Source organism: Mus pahari, chromosome 3, assembly GCF_900095145.1.
Source record: "Mus pahari chromosome 3, PAHARI_EIJ_v1.1, whole genome shotgun sequence".
In the NCBI taxonomy this organism is placed as follows: Eukaryota; Metazoa; Chordata; class Mammalia; order Rodentia; family Muridae; genus Mus; species Mus pahari.
In genome coordinates, this window is record NC_034592.1 from 115,872,578 (window position 1) to 115,887,449 (window position 14,872).

Genomic DNA, 14,872 nt, shown 5'->3' on the forward strand with positions numbered 1-14,872 from the left:
GGTAACCTGTGATATAAGGTAGCCTGTGATATAAGGTAGCCTGTGATATAAGGTAACCTGTGATATAAGGTAACCTGTGATATAAGGTAGCCTGTAATATAAGGTAACCTGTGATATAAGGTAACCTGTGATATAAGGTAGCCTGTAATATAAGGTAACCTGTGATATAAGGTAGCCTGTGATATAAGGTAGCCTGTGATATAAGGTAGCCTGTGATATAAGGTAGCCTGTGATATAAGGTAACCATGATGGCTCAGAGGAAAGTTACCCAATTCCTTACGCTGCTTGTCTCCCAAAGCAGGTGCTTAGCCCTCAGGTAATTCCAGCGTGACTGTTGTTCTCTGAGATCTGTCTGCTGATTCTTGCTCCAGAGATCAAAATAACAGGCTCAGACCTCTAACAAGGACACTGCATAGACAGAGACAGAAAAGGCCTGGAAGATGGACCTGTCCTTCAGGGTTGCAGTTTCAAGCCCCACTCAAGCTAGACTCGAAACTATGAAGGAGCAAGCAAGACTAAGAGTGGCAGAGAAGCAGCACAGTGGACGCCCTGTCAGGGTCAGCAGTGTGGTGCTCCCGGTCTCAATGGTGGCAGCAGCATAGCATCCTGGAGGGGGCGGGGGAAGCTTTCTCAGGGGCTCCTGCTCCTTGACTCTCATCCTCTGGGGAAGAACTACACACTCTGCCACCAGACTTTGTTATTCAGATCTTGCAAACTTTCAAGGGAAGTTAAGACTTTTAATTTTTATTTGTTTTTGTTTGGTGGTGGCAAGGAATAAGCCCAGCTTTTAAGATTTTACCACTGACTTAAATATCAAGCTAATTGTCTGTCTATCTATCTATCTATCTATCTATCTATCTATCTATCTATCTACCTATCTATCTACCTATCTACCTACCATCTATCTATCAATCATCTTTCGTTCCATTTAATTATTTATATATTTATTTTTGAGACATGACTTCAATATGCCTTACTTACGTAGTTCTGGCCAGCTTGGGATTCACTCTGTAGGCAGGAGTTTGCCTTTGACCTCAGAGACTCACCTGCCTCTGCCTCCCGAGTGCTGGGATTAAAGGTGTGCACCTCAGGCAGGCGCGGTGGCTGTGCACCTCAGGCAGGCGCGGTGGCCTTTAATCCCAGCACTCGGGAGGCAGAGGCAGGCGGATTTCTGAGTTCGAGGCCTGCCTGGTCTACAAAGTGAGTTCCAGGACAGCCAGGGCTACACAAAGAAACCCTGTCTCTAAAACAAAAAACAAAAACAAAAAACAAAAAAAGGTATGCACCACCACACCCTGCATAAAATTTTGATTGCTTACAGTGACATCTGATAATTAGATGTTGTCTCTGCGGTGTAGGTCAATGGGAATTCAGTTCTGAGCCACACCATTCTTCTACTGTTGTAGTTTTCGGTCTCCTGGCCCTGGTTCCCTTCCTCCTAACCTGATAGGCAGACTTGCATGCCGAGCTGAGTGGAAGGAATGTTCTGTCTGGTCCGTGTTCCACCCCAAGCCTCATCTCTCACTCTCCTGCCCACAGTGAGCAAATAAGTATTTGGGGAGAAGGGATGAATGATAGGTTTTGTTTCTTGTTTGTCTGGTTTGGATTTGCTTTGGTTTGAGTGTTTCTTTTGGGGGGAGGGTGCTTAAAGATGCCAGTCCAGTTTCTTACCAGGTAAAAGATTTAAAAAAAAATTTTTTTTTGGATTAACCTTTTTTTAAAAAAAAAGATTTTATTTATTTATTATATATATATGACAAGTACACTGTAGCTATCTTCAGACACACCAGAAGAGGACATCAGATCCCATTACAGATGGTTGTGAGCCACCATGTGGTAGCTGGGAATTGAACTCAGGATCTCTGGGAGAGCAGTCAATGTTCTTAACCACTGAACCATCTCTCCAGCCTCGAGTACAAGATTTTTCTGGCCAGGGCTGACTAAGGCTGACCTAGTTGATCTGGTCAACTTTGCAACAGGAAGGATAAGATAGGCTCCCCATTTAACCTGGAGGCAAGAATGAGTGTCACACTTTGGTGTTGCAGCTTGACTAAGACTTCAAAAGCTAGTCAGCCCTCCCCCGTCTCACCTGCTGGGCTTAGAGCTAAATTTAGGAAGAGGTGTTCAGCTCCAGACACAAGCTGCTATAGGCAGTACACATTTAACACAGAAGGAAAATAAAAATACTTCTGTGCTTCACACTTAAGACACCTCACACCTTACATCGGGTGGGAAGAGGAGCATGTGGCCTCTGCTGTCCTTCAGCAAACTCTGTGAGTGACATCAGCATCTGTCTGGCTGGATCCGCTGTGAGCACTACAGACAATGCCGGAGTCACACAGGCTTAAACAGTAGACACTAACTCCTCACCGCTGTCGTAGCTTGTGTGCATGATCAAGGTATGGTAAGGTCCACAAGTCTTGGCTGTCTGGCCATCTTAAGGGAGGTTGTGTCTTGGTTTCATGGCCTTCTTCTCACTGTGCCCTCCTGTGTGAAGGGAGGCTGTGACTCTCATGTGTCCCCTTATTAGGACCTTGTTCTTATTATGAGGGCTCCACTCAGGGCCTAAGAACCTTCCAAGGCTTTACCTTCCTAAACTATCATAGGATGGATTAGTATTTCGCCATAGGAGTTTGGAAAGGGGGCACAAAGAGTCAAGGTTACCACCCAAAGTCTCCTTGTTTGCTTGGACTCCACTAATTAGCCCTGACCCAGCACTTTATGTAATACCATGGGCTTTTTTGTTTGTTTGTTGTTGTTGTTGTTTCTTGTTTTTGTTTTGTTTTGTTTTGTTTTTCAGACAAGGTCTTGGTTTGTTGCTCAGGCTAGTCTTAAACTCACTTTGTAGCCCAGGCTGGCATAGAACTCATAACCTTCCTGGCATCCTCCTTGGCTCTTACATGCCACAGGGACTATGACAGATGAATGGGTGCTCAGATGCCTGTATATACAAGTCCAAAGACAGTCCTGCAGCCTTGTAAACGTGGGAGCCTTATTATCATGTAAAGCTGTGTTTTAATAGAGAGGTACAAGCCAGCTATGGTTTCTTGAATATTGTATAAAATAGATAAATGTTGTCCTTTGTAAATATCAGCTCAAAATGGCTCATGAGATCTGTTCCTCTTTGCTTGCTTGCGTTCTCTTAAGCTCCCACCTGTTTACATATAATAAACTCCAGTCTAAAAACAAACAAAAAGGCCCATCAGTGCTGTTCAGAAGAAAAGTAGTATGAATTACAAATATAATTTCATATTTTCTAGTGGAGATATTTAAAAAGTTAAAAAAAATACAAGTGAGATTAATGTCAATAGTATATCTCATTTTAGCTAATGTATTCTATCCACTCAATATATTTAATATTATCCTCTATCAAAAAAATGTTATTTTAACAATTCTCTCTCTTTTTTTGTATGAAGTCTTTGGTATCTGGTGTGTCTATCATGTCTCAGTTTGCTCAAGTCACATCTCAAATGCTCCACAGTGACAAAGAGCTAGAGGCTTCCACAATGCACCGGTGGCGTTGATGTTTATCCTTAGTGCCCGGTGGCCTTGGCTTCTGGTCTTCAATCTGAACTTGGTAGGAGAGGTTGAAACCTAAGCCCCCTCAACTAACAACAAAGACAGTGTGATCTCCACATCCCTTTTCATAGGGATGTTGTGAAGGATGTAGTAAAGGACTTACTGACATTGGGAAAAGACGGAAGAGAGCAGCAAATGCCAGTTATGTCATCTGCTGCTAACTCAGAAAACAGAGAGGCAGCGCAGCATACTGAAACTCATTCTCAACATCGAAGAACGTGTGGGCTGAGTAGACCTGAGTGAAGAAAGAGAGAGAGAGAGAGAGAGAGAGAGAGAGAGAGAGAGAGAGAGAGAGAGAGAGAGAGAGAGAGAGAGAGAGAGAGAGAGAGAGAGGCACTTTCTGTTCTTATCACTAGGTGCAGCCAGGCATTATTTAGTGATTCTGAGAAGAGTATCATTGGGCTATTTTATTCCTGTACAAACATCATTAAGTGTACTTGCAGAAACCAGTGGGGCTCATCCTACAATGAACTGTGATCCGATGATGTGGGACCACTGTGAAATTCACAGTTCATTGTAGGATGAAATGCGCAATCCATGACTGAGCTAAGTTAAGCAATCATTTCCTGTTGGATAGGTTCCATACAACTGATTAGCTAACAAAGTCTGATAATTTTTAAGTTAAATTATAGTTAGAGCCATTCATTTATGCAATGCTAACCTTTCCACCCTACTTAAGTGTGGAAAGAGTGGTTCTGAATTATATCATTCTGAGTCTCCATGTCTTTTATACCTGCAAAACAAGGAGACTGAACCAGATGAACTGTAAGAGTTCTTCTGGTTCTAAATTTCAGTCTTTCCTAAAGCTACATATGGGTTTCAGTTTGACCATTGACAGTTACAAATAGAGATAATGGGTAGGTGTTATTAAACATGTATTATTAAAACTTTTAAACATGTAGAGAGCTCATTAGATTTAAACACAGCCAAAGAGCTTCCTTCCACAGCATCAGCTTTTCAAAGAATTCCATACACCCTCTACTATGTTCCTCTTTTCCAGGGTCCTCGGATCTGTAATGACCACTGAGGCTGGTACTTGAATGCCAAGCACTTTTGCAGTAGTGCTTACTCCTATATTTTCATTATAGGTGGAAAAGAGGTCAAAGGTGAAGAGAAAGGTGAAAATGAGAACTCCAAGTTTGAAGTACGGTTGCTAAGAGACCCAGCCGACTCCTCAGGAGCCCGCTGGGCCTCCAGTAGGGAAGATTCAGGAGCTCCAGTAGAAGACTCTCAAGGCCAGATGAAGGTAGGCAATGAGAAGTGGACAGAAGGAGGCGGACACAGCCGAGAGGGAGTGGATGATCAGGAAAGCCTCCGTCCCTCCAACCAACAAGCGTCCAAAGAGGCAAAGATGCACCATTCGGAAGAGAGGGTGGGAAAAGAGAGGGAGAAAGAAGAAGGCGAGATTTACCCAAAGGGGGAGCACAGGGAAGATGCTGGTGAGAAGAAGAAACACATTGAAGATTCTGGAGAGAAGCCGGACACCTTCCCCAACAAAAGAAGCGAGGCTTCCGCTAAGAAAAAAGAGGAGTCAGCGGCCAGAGCAGATGCCCACTCTATGGGGCTGAAGGAAAAGACACACAGTAGGGAGCAAAGCAGCCAGGAGAGTGAAGAGGAGGCAAGGAGGCAGGAGAAACCCCAGGAGCTTACTGACCAGGACCAGAGCCAGGAAGAATCCGAGGAAGGCGAGGAAGACTCAGCCTATGAAGTAACCAAACGCAGGCCCAGACACCACCACGGCAGAAGCCAGTCCAACAAGTCCTCTTACAAAGGGCATCCTCTATCTGAGGAAAGGAGACCCTCTCCTGAGAAGTCTGAGGAGGCAGATGTGGCCACAGCCAGTTTAGGGGAGAAAAGGGGTCACCATCTAGCTCACTACAGGGCTTCAGAAGAGGAACCTGAATATGGGGACGAACTGAGAAGCTATCCGGGCTTCCAGGCTCCCCAGGGCCCTCGGCGACTACAGTACCGGGGCAGAGGAAGCGAAGAGGACAGAGCCCCAAGGCCTCGGAGTGAGGAGAGCCAGGAAAGGCAGTACAAGAGAAACCATCCCGAGTCTGAACTGGAAAGCACAGCAAACAGACACAGTGAAGAAACCGAGGAAGAGAGGAGCTACGAGGGGGCAAACGGACGCCAACCCAGAGGCAGGGGGCGGGAGCCAGGAGCCCATTCTGCTCTTGACACCAGAGAAGAAAAAAGGCTCCTGGATGAAGGGCACTACCCTGTTCACGAAGGCGCAATAGATATGGCAAAGAGGTACCCACAAAGCAAATGGCAAGAGCAGGAGAAAAACTACCTCAACTATGGTGAGGAAGGGGACCAAGGGAGATGGTGGCAGCAGGAAGAGCAGCTAGAACCAGAAGGAGACAGGGAGGAAGTGAGGTTTCCAGACAGACACTATGAGCCCTATCCCATCACTGAAAAGAGGAAGAGGTTAGGGGCGCTGTTCAACCCGTATTTTGACCCTCTCCAGTGGAAGAATAGTGACTTTGAGAAAAGGGGCAACCCAGATGACAGTTTTCTTGAGGATGAAGGTGAAGACAGAAATGGGGTGACCTTGACTGAGAAGAATTTCTTCCCAGAGTACAACTATGACTGGTGGGAGAGAAGGCCCTTCTCAGAGGATGTGAATTGGGGATATGAGAAGAGAAGCTTTGCCAGGGCCCCTCAGCTCAATTTGAAAAGGCAATACGATGGAGTGGCTGAGTTGGACCAGCTCCTTCACTACCGGAAGAAGGCAGCCGAATTTCCCGACTTCTATGACTCGGAGGAGCAGACGGGGCCTCACCAGGAGGCAGATGATGAAAAGGCCAGGGCTGAACAGAGAGTTCTGACGGAGGAAGAGGTACGGTTTGAGGCTTAGAATTAGACGATGTTGATCGAGGTTGATGTTATTAGCATCAACATGTCTGATAATGGGGAGAGATGAGTGGGACATTTCACTGTGAGAATGTGAGTGCCCCTGACACAGAGCAGGGTTGATTTCCAGCCACCGTCCAGTCATGGTGCATATCCCTGCACTGCCCTCCTCTCTCTTTGACAGTGTTTATAAACTTTGGGAAACTACTGTGTCTGGGATCTATGCCCCGAGTCTCTGTCGATGAGCACCGGTGCTGTCTGGGTGTGTAGTATTCCCTAGTGCCTGGGCACCTAATGCCTGCCACGTGCTCATGCCGACCTCCCATTCAGAGCCTTGACCTAATTTCATCACGTCAGGTGGTGCCTCTCAAGCTTGAGAGTACATCAAAGTCACATGGATTTCTGATCCCTAGAGTTTCTCAGTCAGCAATTTTACATGGGACCCAGGAATTCCTAGACAGTTGCTTGGGTTACCCAACCTACTCATCATGAGAGCCCACTTTGAAGACCCCTGATATTGGCTAACTCAGGAAGCCTCTACTGTACCTAAGCTTCCCCTTTCTCCTTAGAGCTTCCTGAACTGGAGTAGTGTGGTAGTGTGACTTGACATCAATGCTCCACTTTTCTGTTTCCCAGAAAAAGGAACTGGAGAACTTGGCTGCCATGGATCTGGAACTGCAGAAGATAGCTGAAAAGTTCAGCCAGCGGGGCTGACAGTTGCAGAGACGAGTCTTTCACTGAAGGACACCATTGATTCACCCACAGGCAGAAAGCAGAATTTACTGCTTATTAAATGTTTGTTGCAGCTGGAAATATCATTTATCTTTGCCAGAATGCCATGTGACTAGCGTGACTTGTAGCATATACTTCCTGCAAAATAGATGTTTCACATGTCTGTGACAATGACCATGTTACTGTTGTTGAAACACAAACAATAAAAAGATTTACCTGAAACAAAGTCCTTTTTGGTTCTTAGCTTTCTTTGGGTTAGTTAGGACGAGTGTGGTTTTGAAATCCGTTTTTCTAAGTATATTCTCAAAGATAGAATTTGTTGATCTTTAGCAGGAAAAGGCAAGGTTTCTAAAGTAAATACTTCAGGATATGAAGAAAGAGATTGAGAATAAAACATGGCTAATAGAGTCCATATAGGCTTGAAGAGCCCATTTTATTTTATTTTAGTTTTAGTTTTTTGTGCATTTATTTTCCATAGTATATACAATTGGATTGGAATTTTTAAACTAAAATATAAAGCACAGCCAGTTTTATGAAGTGTTGCTGGTCTTCAGCACGGCTGGACTGGAGCAAGAGAGAAACTTCCTTAGGAAGAGCCCATTTTAAAAGAAAATGTATTACTTAAATTTTTATTTATTCATTGTGCGTTAAGGATTTCAGAGGACAACTCTCATAAGTTGGTTTACTGAGATTAAAAAAAAACATCAGGTCAGCTGGCTTGGTAGCCAGTGTCTTACCCACTGAGCTATTTCATCAACCCAAAATATTTTAAAATTCTGCAAAGTAGTAGAAAAAGGAGACAGCTCACTATAGAAGGCTATAGCATGTATAAAGCTCTGGGTTCCATGATCAGTACAGAGAAAGGCTGGGGGGAAAAACAAGGTTGTCATTGAGGGGGACAGTACAAACCAGAAATGCAGTCATATCTCCTCACTAGCTGTCTGCAATAGCCTGTATCTATAGGCAGCTACTTGTGAGGCCAAGGCAACAGAATAGCCCCAGGGCTCAAGGCCAGTCAAACCCATCTCAAGAGAAATATAAATAATTAGATTCTTATAAACTGGAGAGCTCTGGGGGTAGAATGTCAAGGGATGGGCTGAAAGGAAAGCCTTAATGGGAAAAAATTCTCTGGTTTGGGCATATGAACATCTGGTGCCACATCCCTGGTACCTCCCTTGGTACATACTTGATCTCTACCTTGTATGCAGACGGAGCTCTGACTGTTGAGTCTGAGCAGCTGTGTGGCTTATAGTCAGTTATTTACCCAAGTTCTAGTTCTCAGGTTCAATAAAATAAAGGTATCTTTCTCACAAGGTTATTTCTAACAAGAGTTAATGTGAACCACTCAGTACTGTTCCCCCCGCCCCGCCCCCGGGAATCAATGACGTAGGTAATGTCGGCCACTGCTGTTATCATCTTTGTAGCTTCTTGTTCCAAGACAATCCAACAATCTCCCTTTTCCTCAATGACTGATCATCTCACTTCTTACCAGTGGCAGCTTCGACTGAATTATTTTTATTGTTTTCTGTTCAGGTAAAAACCTGTTTTCTGGAAGGTGGTAAAAATGAGGGTCATGGGTGATCTTTAATAACACAGGAAGACCAGAAGGTCTCCTTTGCTAAATCAAGGAATGCTGTACTAACTTAGCCAGATTTGTTCCAAATTAACACTGAATGAACTGAGATTTTTATTGTAAAGGGACCAAGTCACCTGGTGCTGTGTAAATAGTTTAAACCCAGGCTCACATTTCAAGAGGGCCTCTTACTGTCTCTTTCTGGGGTCTTTCTTCCTGCATATGGGATAAGGACCAGGTGCATGAAAGGGCCAGGGGAACATGTACAGACCTCATGAATGCTGAAGGTCACCTTCCTTCCCCCACTGTCCTGCAAGTCCTAAATCACAGGGTTGGCAGGGTCGTGCCTCTGCAGTGTGTCTGCAGAGAAGGCTCCTCCTTGCCTTTTGAGCTCTGACAGCCCCTGACATTTCTTGGCTGTGGAATAGGCTGTGGTATTGGTAATGACAGGATCCACCAAAGTCCATCTGCTCTTCCTTCTCTTCCCACCTTCTCCTTGCAACTTTCCAATCTCTCTCTCTACATGGCACTATTGATGTGAAGGACAGCAGTCATCAAGTACTGAAGGTCTGTCTGACTCCAGTGTGACTTCATTGTCACCAATTGCATCCATAGTCACCCTCTGTCCAAGTAACATACCATTTTGTGGTCCTGGGGTGTGTGTGTGTGGGTGAGACATCCATGTATCTTTTTCTATGCAAAAATTCAAAGCATAATAAGACAGGTCAGCTCTCACCTCCTCTGAGTAGGTCATTCTGTGGCACATTCTATACTACCTTCTGGAATGTCCCAGCAGCAACCTGCTTGATAATGCATCCTTTGTTGGCTGCCTTTCCCACTTTAGTAGAGTGCTTACTGGTAAGCTTGGACATAGTTCCTTATAACTATATATCCTCACATTCTGATCTTAGGTTTTTTTTCTGGTAGTTCATGTCCTAAGAAATGATCCACAATCAAGACTCATATCATGAAAAATAATTTGTAATAGATCAGACATGCCTTATACAGTGCTGAGCACGGTCTGAGCAGTGTGTGTGTGTGTGTGTGTGTGTGTGTGTGTGTGTTTTGCTTTCTTCTTCTAACCATTCACAAGCATAAGAGCCAGTTTTATTTTGCAGGCTGCATTAGTTACTGTCTTATTGCTGTGAAAAAATGCCATGACCAAGATAACTTATTGAAGGTGTGCTGACCCATGCCACACATTGCCAAGCTTTAGTCTCCATGACCCCTGCAAACCTTCAAAACCAGGGCCACCTGGCTGGCTCCTACACATCACCAAGTTTGGCTGTCAGCATAAGACGCAGACTTGACCCTTGCTGGATTACAGCTTCTATGGGCTGACCTAAGGAAATTCTCCCAGAAGATGCTGGCCTCTTCTTCGTCAGTGTTAACTTCTTAGCAGAGCTGAATGAAGCATTCTAGTGGGAGTATGGGATTCAAGAACATGACAAGAAACATGGAAAGTGAAGGCTTAGCTTATGGGATTTCAGAGGGGAACAAGGAGTCAGGAGTCGGGCTAGAGGCCATTGGTGCAATATCCTGGCACAGGATCTGGCCACACACTGGTCATCTCTGAATTAAAACACAATGAACTGACTTCTCGATGGAAGATGTCCCAAGACAGGATATTCATGTCATGACATTGTTATCAGTTACTACTATTTTCTGGCTCTACAGTGAAAAGGAACAAAAGGTTGGGCAGAAAGGTACAAAATATATCCAATTGGTCAAGGAAAACAGCTGGAACAAGTTTATAGGTGCACCCACGGCAAGTGTTTAAAAAGCAGAAGTAGCAACTGGTAAAGAGGAATGCCTTTAATGCTGGGGAAATTGGATGTTGCCAAGAGGGCAAGACCCCACCCACCGAAAGCTTCATATTTTGAAAATATAAATTTATATCAAAGAAGAGAGCTTGAACCTACGATGCTAAAGGGGCTTCGCTGCTCCCGAACAGCAACTTCCTAGATTATCTTCATGGGAGTTAGCTGCTGCGCCTGTTACCATGCAGCCAGGCTCCATCCCATGTTGACGGCAGGATGTGGCAACATTACCCATGGTTGTAGCAGGATGTAAGATGCAAAATTGAAGAGATCATGGTGTGCTTACTCCCGTTTTAGAGAGCTGTCAAGGCCAGGCAATGTATAGGCACTAGAGACCCAGCAGAAAGAGAAGACGGCAGTGTGTGAAAATGGGAAGATCAAGTCCAAGGTTAGTGGAGTCTCTAGGATGATGGAGATACCAGAACCATGGGACATTATGGGACATTTGGGGAGCAAAGCTGAATGCATGGAGTAGAGTTGGTTCAAGAGACTGTGTGTGCTCCAGGCAGTGGGGGTGGGGTGGGGGCTACCTAAGTCTTTTGTAATCTAAATTAAGTTTAACCTGAGTCCCAAATGCTAGACACATGGGGCAGCAGGATTTGCTGGATTTGGTGTTTGCTCAGTGTGGTCTCTTTTGTAATAAGGAAGTTTTACTCTGTGTCATGTATTAAAATTATGGATCTTGTTTCAAAGATTTTGTTCTTTTTTTGTGGGTAGGGAGACAGGTTGACCTGGACCTGAAACTCACAATATAGACCAGGGTGGCCTTGAACTCAGATTTACCTGCCTTTGACTCAGGGTGCTGGGATTAAAGGCATATGTATTAGTTTTATAGGAGCTCATAGTTTAGGATTCCCTTGAGTCTCAGTTGAGACTTGGACTTTGAGATGGTGGTGGAGAGCCAGGAAGAGGGCTCAGCAGGTAATGGCTCTTGCCCTCAAGCCTGATGGCCTGAGCTCAATTCTCACAATTTACATGGTGGAAGGAGAGAACCAACTCCTGAAACTGTCCTCGACCTTCACATGGACAGTAACATTCATGCCTGCACGGAAACATGTATAAACACACACAATAAGTAAAGTAAAATTAAAGTTCTGGAAATGTGAAAGACTGCTGATGTTGGATTGAATGGATCTTTGTATTATGAGATGGCCAGGAACCCATGGGGGCAAAGTTGTAGCTTAAAAGTGACAAGTTAGAGGCCCAGTGAGATGGTTCAGCAAACAATATGATCACACACATTCTGAGTTTGATCCCAAGATTCCACTAGGTAGCAGGAGAGAACCAACTCCCTAGAACTGTCCTCTGGTTATGTGTGCCTTCAGCCCCCCCCCCCCCCACACACACACACTGAAGCATTTTAGAAAGTGCTCTGTTTGCTGGGCATGGCAGTGCTCTCCTTTAATTCCATGACTTGGAAGGCAGAGGCAGGTGGATCTCTGAGTTCAAGGCCAGCCTGGTCTACATAGTGAGTTCCAGGTCAACTAGAGCAACATAGTGAAATCTGTATCACAAAACAAACAAACAAAAAAACAAAACAAACAACAAAACCCCCAAGCAAGCAAACAGGCAAACAACACCCACAACAGAAAACTCTTCCAAAATAAAAAGTGCTAAACTTTGGGTTAGTAGACAGGGGTAGACTCGTTATGGATATTGATGGATATTGTCAACGGGATCTATAATAACTAAAGAGACAAGCCCCTGAGTGAGTCTGTCTGTGAGGAATTATCCAGATTAGGTTATTTGAGGTACAAAGATCCACCCTAAACATAGGTGGCAACATTCCCAGGGCTGGGTCCTGTACTTGGTAAAAAAGCCTACAGAAGCACTTGCTGCTGCCTCACGCTGCTCCATTTCCTCCCTGCCATATTTGCTTCTCCCTTAAACTACAAGCCAAAATAAACCCTTAAATTGCTCTGATCAGGTATTTTGTCTCCGCAGTATTAATAATCAATACACCAAAGAAACAAACCACACCACCACCAATAAAGATAACCTTCCCAGAGTTGAAGGATCAATAGATGTATTGGAGCCCTAGACAATGTGACTGCTGGCAAAAATGGCATTTCTATTAATTTATTTAATGTTTCTACAAAAATGACCATTTAATAACTGGCTGCACCGCAGTAGTCCATGATAAAGACTAATCACCCAGATGATTTCAGATGAGTACACAGATGGATGTATACTAGCCTGTAGGGCATTTTCTTAATTAGTGATCGATGGGAGAAGAATCCAGTCCATTGTGAGTGGTGATCCTGGGTTCTGTAAGTGAGCTGAGCAAGCCGTGAGACCCAAAGCAGTAAGCAGCACCCCATCTATGGCCTCTCCAATAGCTCCTGCCCCTAGTTCTTGTGTTCACGAGCTTCTATCCTGCCTTCAATGATTAGCAGTGCTGTGGAAGCTAAGCCGAGGAAATCCTTTCTTCCCCAGCTTGCTTGGGTTGTGGTGTCTTAATCACAGCAATAGAAACTCTTAAGGCAGAATGAAATTGTGATTTCGAAAAGTCGTTTTTGTGTGTATTATGTGAGTGTGTGTGTGCATGTGTTATGGCTCACAGGTACATGACAGAGGACTACCTCAGTCGCTGCTCCTTCACTTCTAAGACAGGTCCTCTTCATTATTTGCCACTGTGTATTCTAGGATAGTTGGGCCTTGAGCTTCTGAAGGATTCCTGTCTCTGCTTCCTATTTTACCAATGCAACACTGTGATTACTGTCTGGCTTTACATTAGCTCTGGAACTTCAAGCATCATGCATCGGTGGCATTCATTTTATCCACTGAGCCATCACCCTAGTACTTACTGTGATTTTTATTTTTAAAAAAAAGTTGCTTCAGGGCTGGCAAGATGACTCAGGGGATGAAAATACTTGTTGCACAAGACTGACTGTTCCACACTGTGCCCTTTTCTCTAGCCTTGAGCAGGCTAAATAGACCTTAAGTGTCACAGTTGGTCTTTCACAGACGTAGGTAGTCTTTCACCTTGTCACACCTGTAATTTCTTATAGGAGTAGACTAACTATTGAGCTTGTTTTGTAACATAATCTAGCTAAAACAAAGGATGGGTCTGTGGGCTCTGTATAAATAGTGTTAAAATATTAAACATTGAGCCTTGATTAGAAACTTTTGTCTTGGCTTCATTCTTCTCGCCCCCAGCCTTTTCAATTTCCAGCCTCCCTTTCAGGTACCCAGTTCATCCATGGCTGCTGGACAACTATAGGTGGTGCCCAATATGGGGCTGCAAAGGAGAACTGCCTCTTGGGAGCTATCCTTTAACCTTTACATGTACACCATGACATGTCTATGCCATCACTGACACACCAGATATACACATATAATAAAACGTTTACAAACTGCTTGAAGTACATGGGAAGAGAACACTGAACTGTGAACTCTGGGGTTGTTATAAAACCCTAATTTGAAAACCTCCGATTTGGTTAAAAGATTTATTCTAATGAAACAAAGATAAAGGATCAAAAGGCTGTAAGGTATCTAGTAATGTTAACAGGATAGCTAACAGTTTGTTCCTTGTTAAGTAGCTGTCCAGGCTTACAATCTGACCTGTACTCATAGTTAAGTCCAAGTAAAATTTGTAACTTAAGAAAAACTAACTTGTGTATGATGTGGGGGTGTGAGCACACACAGGCCACAATATGTGTGATCAAAGGATGGCTTTATGGAGCTGATTTGGTCCTTTCACTCTATGTGGGTTCTGAAGAACTCAAATCGCCAGGCTTAGGCAGCAAACACCTTCACCCACTAAGCCATACTGCTGGTCCATGTAATCTTTTATTTTCTTTAAGTAAAAATGATTATTATCCTAGAGCTACGTCCAGGTGTTAGGTCCACTCTCCTTCCTGGCACCACACCATCACAAGATGAAGGCCCAAATGCTGGGGGCTTAGGATGGTGTCTCTAGCATTTGCATTGCTGCAGTGTTCACAACCAATACTACCAAACAGCATGCAAACACTGTTTTCATGGGTTCACACTACGATCAACCTGAGCTCACTCCCTCGAATCTCCCCTCCTCTTTTTTCTTTTTCGAGCTATTTACTAGTGATCTGCCAATAGCTCAGACCTTAGACCCCAACCTTGGAGGGCAGATTAAATGATTCAGAGAATGGAGCAAGTCCTGGACACCAGTTGAGATCATTTTTAACAGTGACCAGCCCTACTGGAGAGTCATCTGTCCAATCTTACCTTCTCCTTAAATGTGACTTCATGTGTCACATTTCAGTGTGTTCACCACACACAGTCGTGTCACCGTCAATGTAATAAATACAGCATCGTATCATTAATGACA

At 44.2% G+C, this 14,872-nt stretch overlaps 1 protein-coding gene across 1 annotated transcript in view; it reads left to right on the forward strand.

Annotated features, from left to right (window-relative positions):
* The window catches only part of Chgb (chromogranin B), a 14,373-nt gene extending 6,987 nt beyond the window's left edge, over positions 1-7,386 (forward strand). The window contains exons 5-6 of the mRNA XM_021194240.2: positions 4,668-6,424; positions 7,075-7,386. Of these exons, the coding sequence (XP_021049899.1) occupies positions 4,668-6,424; positions 7,075-7,152 (1,835 nt within the window). The 3' untranslated portion in view covers positions 7,153-7,386. The remainder of the gene's footprint in view (positions 1-4,667; positions 6,425-7,074) is intronic.
* The last annotated feature ends 7,486 nt before the right edge of the window (positions 7,387-14,872 follow it).